Source organism: Ips typographus, linkage group LG2, assembly GCF_016097725.1.
Source record: "Ips typographus isolate SLU linkage group LG2, UJ_Ityp_2.0, whole genome shotgun sequence".
NCBI classification, from domain to species: domain Eukaryota; kingdom Metazoa; phylum Arthropoda; class Insecta; order Coleoptera; family Curculionidae; genus Ips; species Ips typographus.
In genome coordinates, this window is record NC_138423.1 from 17323415 (window position 1) to 17336507 (window position 13093).

General features: G+C 31.2%; 2 protein-coding genes across 8 annotated transcripts in view; one reads left to right on the forward strand and one right to left on the reverse strand.

Moving 5' to 3' along the window:
• Nucleotides 1-13093, forward strand: part of CASK (peripheral plasma membrane protein CASK) — a 196620-nt gene that overhangs the window by 78617 nt on the left and 104910 nt on the right. The gene's annotated exons all lie outside the window — the stretch shown is intronic.
• LOC145725438 (uncharacterized) lies at nucleotides 417-2557 on the reverse strand. The gene is made up of 3 exons (XM_081974206.1): nucleotides 2430-2557; nucleotides 2182-2371; nucleotides 417-1895 (listed from the first exon to the last, which is right to left on the reverse strand). The coding sequence occupies exons 1-3, from the start codon at nucleotides 2544-2546 to the stop codon at nucleotides 874-876; spliced, it is 1329 nt and encodes a 442-aa protein (XP_081830332.1). The 5' UTR covers nucleotides 2547-2557; the 3' UTR covers nucleotides 417-873.

The window sequence follows — 13093 nt, forward strand, 5'->3', positions numbered from 1 at the left end:
GCGGTGATATTCCTCATTGGCATCGATCACATCAGGTAAATTGGATAAATTTTAGTTTTTGTTTCAAATATTTTTGAGGCTTCTAGACTTTGTTGAAAATTAATGACTAATACTGCCTTTATCATGAAATTTCAGACATTTTGCATGACTTTCATGACATGATATAGATATTCCCAAATTATTTTGCAGTAATTTAACAGCTCAATGATTAAAATTGTTTTGATATGACAGCATAGTTTAAATTAAAACATAAATATTGTACATATTTTAACTTAAAATACAGCAACAAAAAGTAACCAAGTTGCAGTATTTTTCCTGAATCGCCAGATACTAATTACAATATAAACATAATACCATAATAGTAAATCAAGTGCCTGTCAAATTTTTGACACATGTTTTGATTACTTTAAATGAAACACACACACGTACTGTTCTCGCGGAGTGAGTTTACCCGTGCGTCACAAAGGCTACGTCATTTATAATCATATGAATCAAATCAAGTTTTCGTCAACAAACCTGTTGTGTTCATATTAGAGAAACGGGCGTGTCTAAAGCTTCGTCACGTTTAAAATTTTGCGTGTGTTATCAGTCAGAAAGTAGAGATCTTTGGCTGCAAATTTGCACTAAGACAACCTTATACCAAAGTGAATCAAAAATATGTTGAACGAAATAACATTTTTTATTTATGAGAAGTCTCCCTTTGGATCATAGAAAAAACATATGTCGCCCTATCGTATTTTCCTAATTATTGTCATTGTTTCATTATTGCTGACAATAAATAAATAAAGTAACACTCTAACTATTCAAATGAATATAGGTATAAAGTGGAGTTTTCACATTGGCAATGAAAAAAATTTACAAACATCTACAAAATTATTCTGAATCATAAATATCATCAGAGTCTGAATCAGAAGTGTTAGAAACACTTATAATCAGTGGTTCAACTTCCATGTTTACTATAAATTGCTCCCTCTCATACCACCCCTTAATCAATTTTTCAGTGTGTCGTACACAGTTTTCCCATACTTGTGGGGTGCATTGTTCCAGAGCTTCTTTCCACATGCTGAGGACCTTTTCATCACCATAACCATTGCGTCCAATATGCTTGTTGTAGTAATTCTTAGCATGGGCCCAAATTAATTCTATTGAATTAAACTGGCAATGATAAGGTGGAAGTCTTAAAACCTCATGACCATGTTGCCTGATTAGCTCGTCAATTATATAAATATTCTCCTTCTTATTCCTTTTAGCTAATTGTAACAATTCAGCTTTTAGTAGTTTTTCGTCAAATGTAATGTTGTTCTTTTTTAACCATTTTATTATGTCTCCTTTTGTAGAGGCAGATGATGGTTGTTTCTCTTCTAGTACACTATGATATGGCGCGTTGTCCATTACTATTAAAGATGGCTCTTCCAGATTGGGGATTAGCTGTGTTGTCATCCATTTAGTGAATATACTATTATTCATTTCACCATGGTAATCTAGTGTAGTTGATTTTGAACAAAATGATAAACTGGCATTTTGAACAAATCCATTTGAAGATCCGGCATGAACAATGATAAAACGTTTGCCATCATATCCTTCTGGTTTACGCACACTTTTTATACTTTCATCCTGCCATGACTTTGTTTTATTTCCCTTAGAGTAAATCCATGTTTCATCCAGGAAAATCACTTGTCGTCGGTATTCACTGGTCATATTATCCATATATTTGCGTAAAAAACAAGCCCTCATGGAAGAAATATGGCTTCGTTCTATTAGAGCTCTCCTGTTATCATCCCGTCTAAATTTGAAACCTAATTCATTTACCAAAATTCGCAGAGATGTATCACCAATATGTATTATTTCTTTAACCTTAAGCTCTTGATTTAGGTTCTTGATGGTTACATGTTTCTCTAAAATAAATACAACAAATTAAAAATTCAATAAGACATTCTGAGTGATGCTGTAGTATCTCATATGCCAGAACCGGAAGTTTTCAGGTTGCAATTCACTTATTTTATTTTAAACCCGCTGGAAAACATTTTAGACGCATATTTTATTTTTCCTATGACTTTATTATTAATATGTTTGAAGAAATTTTTATGAAAAATCTAATGCAACCCAAAAATCTCTTGAAAAAATAAAATGTTTATAGATGTTTCTTACAAAAGTAGATATGTTTTACTATTATTAACTCACTATCTTTGTACATATCATATAATGTATTTCGAACATCCATTTTAATGCTTTCAGATACATCAGTGGTCTTGGCCCGTCGATAACATCTCGATTTACGTTTTCTAGGTGAGGAAATCATAAGATTGCTTGCTTGCTTTTTCCGAATTGAATAAACAGTTTTGCGGGAAATTTTCAAAGCAGCAGCAACCCTCTAGTATCAAAAAAATACATCACTAAGAATATATAAGGTCTTAAAATTTGTTATTTACTTCCTGAACAGATGATAAAGCTTCTAAAGGCCCTCCATTGTTTTTTTCCAATTCAAAATATTCACAAAGGTTAAGAATTAACTGCTGGGCTTGTCTGTGGAGAATTTTTCCAGGCATTTTCTAAAAAATACTGTAATAGTAAGTAATTCCGAATTTACGACATATATTAATTCTGTTAAAACCAAATGGCAAAATAAAAACCACAATAGACACTCCCATTTTTTTTTCAAAACAGGTTAGTAATTGTGTCAATTTTGGTTAGACCGTGACAGCCGATATAAAAAAAATAAAAATATTAATAATAATAATATGAAAGTACTTACAGAATGTTAAAAGCGTAGAAACAATAGCTCTTAAAAGAACTGTGGTGGTGTGGTAAAAAGAAAACTTTATAAATGATTAACAACACAAAGAAACGGAAAAGAATTAATAGTAAACAAATCAAATAAATGTCAATGGTTTTCAAACTGACAATGACTGAAATAGAAGCGCTAATCAGTAAATGTTTATTTTGAAAGACATTCACTTAGATATTTACCCTTTCTGAAAGTGAACAATAGACAAGGATGAAGTCAATAATGCATGTCTACTTCTAAATCACAGGGTGATGACGCACGGGTAAACTCACTCCGCGAGAACAGTATTTCATTTGCTGCTGATCGGAAGGTCTCATTCTTCTGGTTTCAAAACTATATCTAAAATATAGAGGTTATGTTGGTTAAATCATAAAAATCAGAAAAAAGAGATTTTTCGGTGGAGCAAATAAAATACAAGCTGTTGCATTTGAAATAATCAAAAAATATGTCAACAGCTTGTCAAGTGATGTCAATTTTGACTTCAGAGATTCAGGAACCATACTGAAAATTTGCTACGTTAAACTATGTTCCTTTATACCATATCAACCATTTTTTGCGATTTGCATATGCCTATTGCTAAAAGGGGTTGTCCCATTCTCAAACTGTTGTAACTATACTCAAGGGACATTCTAAAGTTATAATAAATAATACATTTAATTCAATAATTTGTTTCCATTTTCCATGCAGTTCCGCAACGTATTAATTTAAATTGCAGCAGCAACAAAGCTGTCTACCAATCCACTGTCTTCCATAATAAGAATATATTGTTTTCATTCCGGCAGGTCTTAACCGTTATGTAATAAAAAGAGAATTACGACCAACAATGTCTCTAAATAAAATAAAACCTCATAGTTATATTTGAAATATGTTCTTCAGACAGACAATGAAAAACCGCTACAATTCATTTAGTTTTGCAGAGAGACTCGAAAAGGACGAGCAGAAATTAGATCTAATTTGTGATGCCGAGGCAAACAAGACTGTTGACAACACTAATCGAAAGTCATATTTTTCTGCCGCTTGTCTTTTCCAATTTATTTTCTCCTCGAATTCGTGCATCAACGTCTGTCACGAACAAATACCTTTTCATACATTCTATTTTATCTGATACAGTAGAGTAAGTAATCTTGGCACGTTCCCCGCCTTTCGTCGGGTTTGGTTTGCTGCTGAAGACACATGACAGAACAAGGAAACATGTAAAGGTTATACAAAGATAAGATGTTTCGAAAGCAATTCAGGCAGAATTTATATTAAAGCGACGCCCTACAGCCCGGATCATAAAAAAAGATTCATTATTACTCTGCTGGTGTTGTGAAAATGTCATGCCGTGATTATTTCAGACCCAGAGGTTGGCAACCCTCTAAAACCATGTAAAAACAGATCCTTTTCTTTTTCCTACAAAAGTTCATTTTTTTCGTATGAAAAATTACATTTTCTCGCATGTGTGCGTAGAAACATTACCTCACGTAAAACATGGTCTACTTTGGAAAGGGGTTATTATTACCGAACCACACCGTCGTTTCGTTTATCTGTATTATAAATGAGGTAATTTACTAAAGTCACGTAAATTGAAGAGTTTCTTATGTAAGATTTTATCATTAAGTACAGAGAATTCGAGTCAAAATTTGAGAGGAAATATAAATCATTATTATTATAAAAAATAGACTCTTAGGAAATACACGGAATATGTATTACCTGAAAGTACCATATTTTTACTTCATTGTAGTCTATTTTTAATTGATACTTTGTGTTAATGAACGTTTACTCACCCTGTATCATCTTCTGTACCAGGCTTAAATACCTTACTTTCCCAAATCACAGGACCAGGAAAAGCATTAATTTTAATTTTGGTTCAAACAAAAATTCAGTAAATCTATTCAAGAAACCAGAAAATAGAAAATTTTGCTATTCGGCAAACAAAAAACTATTAATTTATGGAGAAAAATGACAATGTCGGCTTTAGTAATTTTCTTTAGTTTCTAAGAATGTTAGTGGTACCAAATTGTACAAATTCAATGTTCCAATTAATTTTTTCATTTGGATAGTTTTCCAAACAATTTTTGCAAAAGTGTTATGTTCAAAAAGCATTGGGGTTGATAAATAGATGGGGTTTTTAAAGTTACCACCCTTCGTGATTGGAGTTTTGATCGTTTGGCTGTTAGTGGGCGCTAGTCAGTTTATTAACCATACACATTTTCATCATTATTTTAAATAGTTTCAAAACAAAATTTGACAACAGTGTCTTGAGCAAGTATAGAGATATAGTATGGGTTCAGTTGCTATAGTGACTTGTCTCACGACATATAAAATTAATTCCAAAGTTAATTAACGAGGTACAGGGTGTTGCTAGTTTATTCCATCCAAAGAAAACGCAAGTGATTTAAAGATAATTTTGCAGGTCAATTCTTTGTGAAAAAAGTGTTAATATCTTAAGTTATTTGAATTATAACTTTACCAACAGTAGCGTAACATTTCTATTAAATCCAAGACCTGACAAGCTCATAAATTTGAAACAGAATTTTATTACAAAATTTGTCTGGAAATATGTATTATGTGCCGTTCACTCGGGCGCCCAAAATGTGCCAAACAATACCTTAAAAAGCGTAAATCATAAGTTCCAGGCAAGAATGTAACTTTCAGATTGGTTTTGATGTTCTAGTGAGCACCTTTAAAGTTTCTTTAAAGCACTGAAACTTCAGATTTAGTTCTCAAAACTGTGTTTCCTGCCAGTGTTTTTGCCACTTTTTGGGACGTTTATTCATGTTTGAACCCATTTTTTAATTAGAATGTATGTTATTTCTTGAGGAATTTTTGAAATTGCTTTGAAAATGCACCTGACAAGTCTGAAAGGCGCGTTTATTACAACCTGAAGGCTCGCTCGTGTATTTACGTATTCTTTTCGTTGGCGCTTCATAGAAACTTATAAAAAACTTTACAGGAAATAATAGCGAGGCCCGAGAACTCCAAAAGCGGAGAAGATATTTTTAGATTTCGTGGCAGTTGAGATATTAGCATAAAATAGAAAAATGTGATTTCTTTTGTACACACACGCATTGTACATTTTCAAGTTGTGTGTGAAAATTACATAACAAACCCACAAAAATACCATTATGTTATGAAAGTTACATGAGTGTAAGTTATATGTGTTAAGTTAATTTGATGATGAAAAAACCGAATAAATGTTAATTTGCAACTGACATTTTTTGGTTTTATCTAACACCCTTGTATTATGCATTTTCTGTCAGTCAAAATTATATTATTTTCAAATGATCAAGCAGGTGAAAAAACATAATTGTTTTTAAGCGTAGTTTATAAAAGAAATTTTAACTTAAGCATTAGTAATAAATTTAGTATTAACCCTAAAAAAGAAGGGTGTTTATAAAGCCCCTAATTTAACCATACAGTTTTCTGAAAAGTAATTTAATTTTAATGTTAATTTTTCCAAGTTTTGCTGCCTAATGCCACATTACTGCACTAAATCAATAACAAAAGGATATTCTTTGAATTTCTGTTTAGAAATTTCATAAGTAAAGCAAAAATTCAATCTTAAGAGGAAGTTTAAACATTGGAGATTTAACTTTAGTATTAGCTGTAAGAAAATTTAGAATTTTATGTAAAACCAAGGTCTGCAGTTACAGCTAAATTTACAGTTAAAGTTAAATTTTGTTTATAAACATCACAATTCAGCTGCTCAACCACTAGCTCTATTCTTAATGCTAATAGTAAAGTTAATGCTAAAGTTAAATTTTGTTTTATAAACCAGGCTTTAGTTTCATTTCTCTTTTTTTAACCTGCAAATTCTTTGCAAAAACTCATTTCAACTATTCTTTAATCTGATAAATTTTTTATTCCCGACAAAATTATATGTCAAATTTTAATCAATTTCTGCTTCTTTTAATCAATTAGAATAACACTTCTAGCGCGAAAATCCAATCTTACAAACAATTTTTAGCACAAAAATTCATTAGCTTTTTCGATTCTTTTGCTTATTCTTCTTCTCTTAATTGAACATTACGTTATCATTTTTTTTTCTTCTTTTAATGGGGTAATCAGAATCCAATTTTTAGATAAAAAATTAAATCTTGTAATTTTGGTATAAATAATATACTAATTTTGGCGCCGTTTCTTCTTCTCTCCTCTCGTTTCCGTTCTTCTTCATTTAATCAGAATACAATTTTTAGAGCAAAATTGCAATCCTATAAATTTGGTGCCTACTTCTGGTAATTATTCTTCTTTTAATCTGGGAGAAAAACCGTTTTTTGCGCGAAAGTTATGAACTGCTAAAATACAGTTTCTAGCGCAAATTCAATCCTGTATTTTCTTTTTTTTTTCATCTCTCCTGAGAATTCTTCCTTTTTTAATCTGGCAAAAAAAAAGATTTTGGGGCGAAAGTTATGTTCTCAAAATTTGGTTAAGTCTGTCTTCTTTTAATCTGGTAAAAATACCATTTTTGGCTCGAAAATTATGTCTATTAATTTTTGCCCCGTTTTTTCTTTTCTTCTCTCTTTTGAGTTCTTCTTTTAATCAGAATCCAGTTTTTAGCGCGAGAATCCATTTCTGTAATTTTGACGCTTTTTCTTCTTCTTTTGTTCTCGCCTGCTAATTCTTTTTAATCTGGTAAAAAAATACCATTTTTGGTGCTAAAATTATATCTATTAATTTTGGAGACATTTCTTTTTTTTACCAGTTTTTCTTCTTTTAAACAAAGTTAGGATACAGTTATTTTAAGCGCGACATTTTAATTTACAAATTATTTGTTTTTACTTTTTGCAAGGAAATGTAGTGAAATCGTTGCATTACGGTCACAAAAATAGTAAGTTTTAGTAAGTCTTTTGTGTATATTTTTTGCACCTACGCGTTATTCAGCGTGTTTACCTTGTTAATACGATATTTTATTACCCAAAGTAGCTGGTACCAAACTTGCTTAGGTTAGGCACATTTACTTTAGTCTTAGTTTTAAAATACGGGCAAAACTGCAAATAAATGCATAAGGTATGCCGAAGACTAATAATCTGCTATTTTCTCATATTATTTTTTTTTTGGGTAAAAATTAGTTATCTAACTTTTGAAACTAATCTCACTTATAACACTGTAAAGCTAAATTGATTATAATGAAAGATCGGTTCAATACAAAATTTATTCAGGTTTTTCCAGTCTAGAAAATTTACTGCAAAAACTCGAACTTGAGTGTCTGAGACTATAACTTTCTTCACATGACCGAATCTGATTTATTTCAATGTTTTATTTACAATAGAGACTGAACCGCAAGTGATTTGAAACTAGAAACAAATCCCCTAAAACGGGTCTTGTGGGAAAGCAGTAGCAGAAAAAGCAATTACTGTTTGATTACTTATGCATAAGGGTGTGCGATTACATTATAATTACGCCTCCAGTATGGATGCGAGCGATTTGAATATTATTATGTAAAATCTCAATGTGTGCTTTTCTAGTAAGGCTTTCAATTCAATCCCTGAGGCAATTTCAGTTATTTGGGGGAATAACCAAGCCCACGTGTAGAAAATGTCAGAATAATCGTATACTAGTTAAAAATATCAATTGACTGTTTTTTTGTTTTTTACAGGGTTTTGTATTACTTATTGAGCTATTTTTAGTCTAAGAGACAAAAGGACTGTCGCTTGAAATGTTGAAAACATAAGCATATTATTTGAATTGATTCTGGAGGTAAAAGAATATGTACTGTTTCAAATAGTGCATATCACTTAAACTATTACAAACATGCGCTCTTTCACACATTTCAAAAATCCAAATTTTCTTTAAACAACTATCACTTATTTAGTTCGTTACAGTTTGAACGTCTTCTGGTACCATAAATGTTGCAGTTGGCTTTAATTAGTACATTAATTATCCCATTACACAAGGCAATTCCGAATGTTGTAAACAGCCACACAATTGTACGGTTAACTACTATATCGGGAGGAATATTAACTAAATATTGCAATAGGTGGAAAATATTAAATTAACTAGAACAGAATACTAAATGATTAAAATAAAAGTCTATTACAACCAATTAAATCGAATGTGTGTGTTTTACATTTTGATTGTAATTCATTTGTTCTACACGCAAGAATTATAATAGACACAGTAGTTAATAGTAAATCGATTGTCCAAACAAATTAATTATACGCATAAATCATTAAATATTCAAACTGACTGAATAAACATGCTTTGGACATGCAGTTGTAATTTCATCTGGATATATTAGGATGCATCAACTCGCTTCATAAACAACATTAATTTTACCCGAATAATATTTAACGGACTAAAATAAATATGTCAGATTATATTTAATAACTTGCAAATGGATTTAACACTTTTTGGTATTTCCTCTTTTTGCTCTGGTGTGATACACTAACAATTTTACCCGCATACAATCGTAATGCCGATAAATTTTTTATTGATTTGATCGATTACAACTACCGCAAAATAATAAAACTTTTATCCAGCAATTTTATTTGGACTATCTGGTTCACGGTAAACGTCAAAAAACAGAACAATATAAATACACACGGTCCGCATCCTATTTCATCCGTATTGCTCACTGAACAGAATACAAATATAGCTTTTGGCCGTTCGGAAAGTCCTAACATGCCTTTTATCGTTTCCTGGGTTTTAGCCGACGTATTTCATACCGTTTCCATTGCCAAGGGTCAATTTAATATTGAATCTTCTCAATTCGAGCTTCTTGCAATAATTTCCTAAGTATATCGTTTAGATGTTCTCGTGTTGTTTCCTGAAGTTAAAACTACTACAAAACGTAATGGAGAAAAATAAACCCTCGGATCTAAGAAGGAATTTGACTTTCAATTTTGCGAGTTGTCTCCAAAATGTTTCCGTCTTGGTGGAAGCGTAAAACAAAATGGGGTTTCTTGATTAAATGGCCGGTGAAAAGCATTTTTGCTTAGCGGGAGAGTTTAGTAAATGTTTTTGATTTAAAACGTGCGAAAATCTTGTTCGATTTTTTTTATGGTATAAATTATAATTTACATACTGAAATAGCTACCTACAATACATATTTTTAGACATTTCAAGAAAGTGTTTCAACCATAATGACAGTGGAACATTTATAGTGTATCTATCCATTTGAGTGCTCAAAATAGTCGATAAGAGTAGCAATTTTTAGCATTAGAAATGGATGCAACATAATATTTATAGTATTTTATGCAACAAGCATGTAATGATAGCTATTACCCACAAAGATGCAGTTTTTAACACTAGCCAAAGGCGAGTATTGTAAATTATCGAGTTAGTAATAGCCATTAGAGCCAGCCAGCCATAGAGAGTAGAATACTATAATTTTTCTACGACATTCTATGATAAGTCACAACGAAAAATATCACCTGCTGTCAAGATAACAATCGCCTTTCCCTCATTCGGTTTGTATCAGACAATTTGACAGCTATTGCAAAAATCAAAACTAATTGTGATGACGTAACAATGTAATTGAAAGTAAAATCAAAGTTTAGGAATAACACTATGAAATTCTTGAAACAAAGGAAAAGAGTTTTCAATAGAAAGATATATAGAATGTGATCAAAACCTGCGATTGTAAACTGCTTCTGTCACATTCTACCAACATATCTCTTGAGATTATTGTTGCTTTCAAGAATAAGGGCCTTGGTAGGTAAATATTTTGAATTTGACACATGACAGAATCAAACGTTACATTCAAAACATTTTTGTTTCCAATACACTGTTATGTAACGCCATTCTACTTTGATTTTTGCTATACCTATATCGGTGGTGAACACGGGTAGACTGAACTCGTGAGTAATAGCCGTGGTTAAGGACTTTTTACTCGCAGGATAGATAATGGGTGTTATTATCTATTCAAAACTAGTGGGTAGTTAGTCTATTATAAAACAGTTGTAGAAAAACAAATTTATTCCCCCCCATGTTGTGACTTGTTAAGTTAATTATATTTTCTTTTTCAGGTATGTATCCTTAACTGCTTAGAAGTGGATCGTAGACTGCTGTAAGTGCAAATTTATTGATGTTTTAATGTACAGGGTGAGCCAACGATAGAAAAATAGTTATTTATCTTTTAAACCAATAGTTTTTCTAATACCTATTTTAATTTATTTTTTTAAATATTAGCTTTTGCTATGATGAAAAATTAGTAGCACTATAAGCAGAGTTCAAGTTCTGGACCTAACTTACTGATTATTCAATGATAATAATAAATAATTTAATTTTATTTAAAATCTCTCTGGTTGTCATTATTAGAAAAACGAAAAATTGTTAATTTGTCTGTTGTAAACAGATACTGGTATAATTTATCTATAAAGTGAAGAAGAAATCATATGATTTAGCTGACAATTATTACGAAAGGAATTTAATGCTGTAAGTCCAATATTATTTTGGTTCTTTTTAAGACTTTTTTTCTGTTTTTTCACTATTCTATATGATGTGAGCACTTTAGCATCATAAACCATTTATAAAAACTGTGCACTCGGATCTAGCATTATTAAAAATAAAAGAAACATTGGAAATTATAAAAACCCTATATTTCCTTGACAAACGTCGATCTACATTATAATATTAATAGAAAATTTAGGCTTTCTCCAAGGACCTCTATAGGCTAGATTACGAAATTGCTCTAATAAAGTAACGGCTAATTCGATTCCGAACTTAAGGAAATTTAATTTGAAACCGTGTCATACTGAACTCGGAAAACTTCATCGCACCATCGGCGCCAATGGCACTGGTTGGAAAGTAGCCTGCAACTGTTTGCAGTTTTAATTAACTTGGCTTATAATTTGTTAATTATTTTGGCGGCAGTCGCAGCTATTCTGACCTTCATTAGAAAATTTACATTTAAAGTTTTGCATGCCGTTAATTTAAATTCTAGTGAAATTTGTTGGGTAATTTTATGTGTATAGACGAAAGAATAGTTTATTGTACTGATTGCTTAATAGCATGAAAATTGAATTGAACATTGAAATTCTGGTGGTTGGTTGTAATCTGTAAATATGATATACATAAGTAAATAAAATCCCATATTCATAGAACGAACGTTAAAAATAAATTGTCGATTTCTTACAATCAAATAGTTGGAAATAAATGATTTGAAAAAGATATCTATTCTCGCAAAAAGTTGGAGGGTTTTCTCAGGTGACTAATAACTATCACATGTCATGTTTTAAGCTCACGTATTGAGTTCATGTCGAAAACTTCGGTTGGTAGTTCCGAATTCTATGCAGACGATTATCTCTTCCGTTGAGCCGTCTATTCAAACTTGAGTTTAATCTTAATGGCACTCATCAATTCACTTACGTAACAAAATTTGAGTAAAATGTTTAGTTCCATCGACAAAATGAGTTTGTTTGGGTTTCTTGGGTCCCAAATAAAAAAAAATAGTGGGAAACGGCCATTGATAGTTCTCGGAAAATTGGCATAAGCTCAGGTAATTCGCACTTTTTGAGTTTGAGTATAATCTACTTAAATTAAGCCATTTTAAGCCAATTATTTCCCATTCGGAAGATTTTTTCGATTTTTTTTTTTAAGATATCTTAAAATTTTTTTGAATGGGCCTCCATAAAAGGACGAAGAAAGATCCATATTAAATAGGCTAAATTATCAAAAACGATCGTAAATTTAGCTAAAAACATGTCTTTTACGTTTTTTACCGGTTTTGGAATATTTGCTGTAACAAAATTCAATGTTGCATATTTTAAATAATTTACATCAACAAAAGGATACAATATATTAAGTTGCTGCAGTTAAAAATGTTGCCAATAGTCCGTTTTTTGACTCAAATCAAAAATTTGCAATTTCCTTGTAGATTTTGCGTTTGCTGAGTGTTATTCATTAACCTGTACGGTTTTTACTCTTGCAAAACATCGCTATTTGCAAAAAAATCGCAAAATTGATATAAATCGTATGTGCATGTTTTTAGCTGCTGATTTACGATAGTTTTGGATATTCTAGCCAAGCCCATTGGTATCGGGCAATTTTTTTCTATTTACTCTAAACCTTCCTCCGTCCTTTTATCCAAGCCCGGTCAAAAGGTAAAAATATTAAGTGATCTTAAAAAAATCTCGAAAAAATTATTATAATGGGTAAAAATTGTCCTAAAATAAACTAATTTAAGTAGGTTTGGAAAACCAATCAAAATCTTGGGTTAGCTTCTTTTAAGGTCTTCTGACCCTCCTAAAACCTCACATTGGCCAAAACACCGAAAATTTCTTCTCCTCACTAAAATATAGGGCAAATTTTTTGCAAAAACTTAAAAAGTTCTATTTTCCGAATTTCTTGAACTTAATGGCCCCTTTCCACTATTTGAGACTCAAG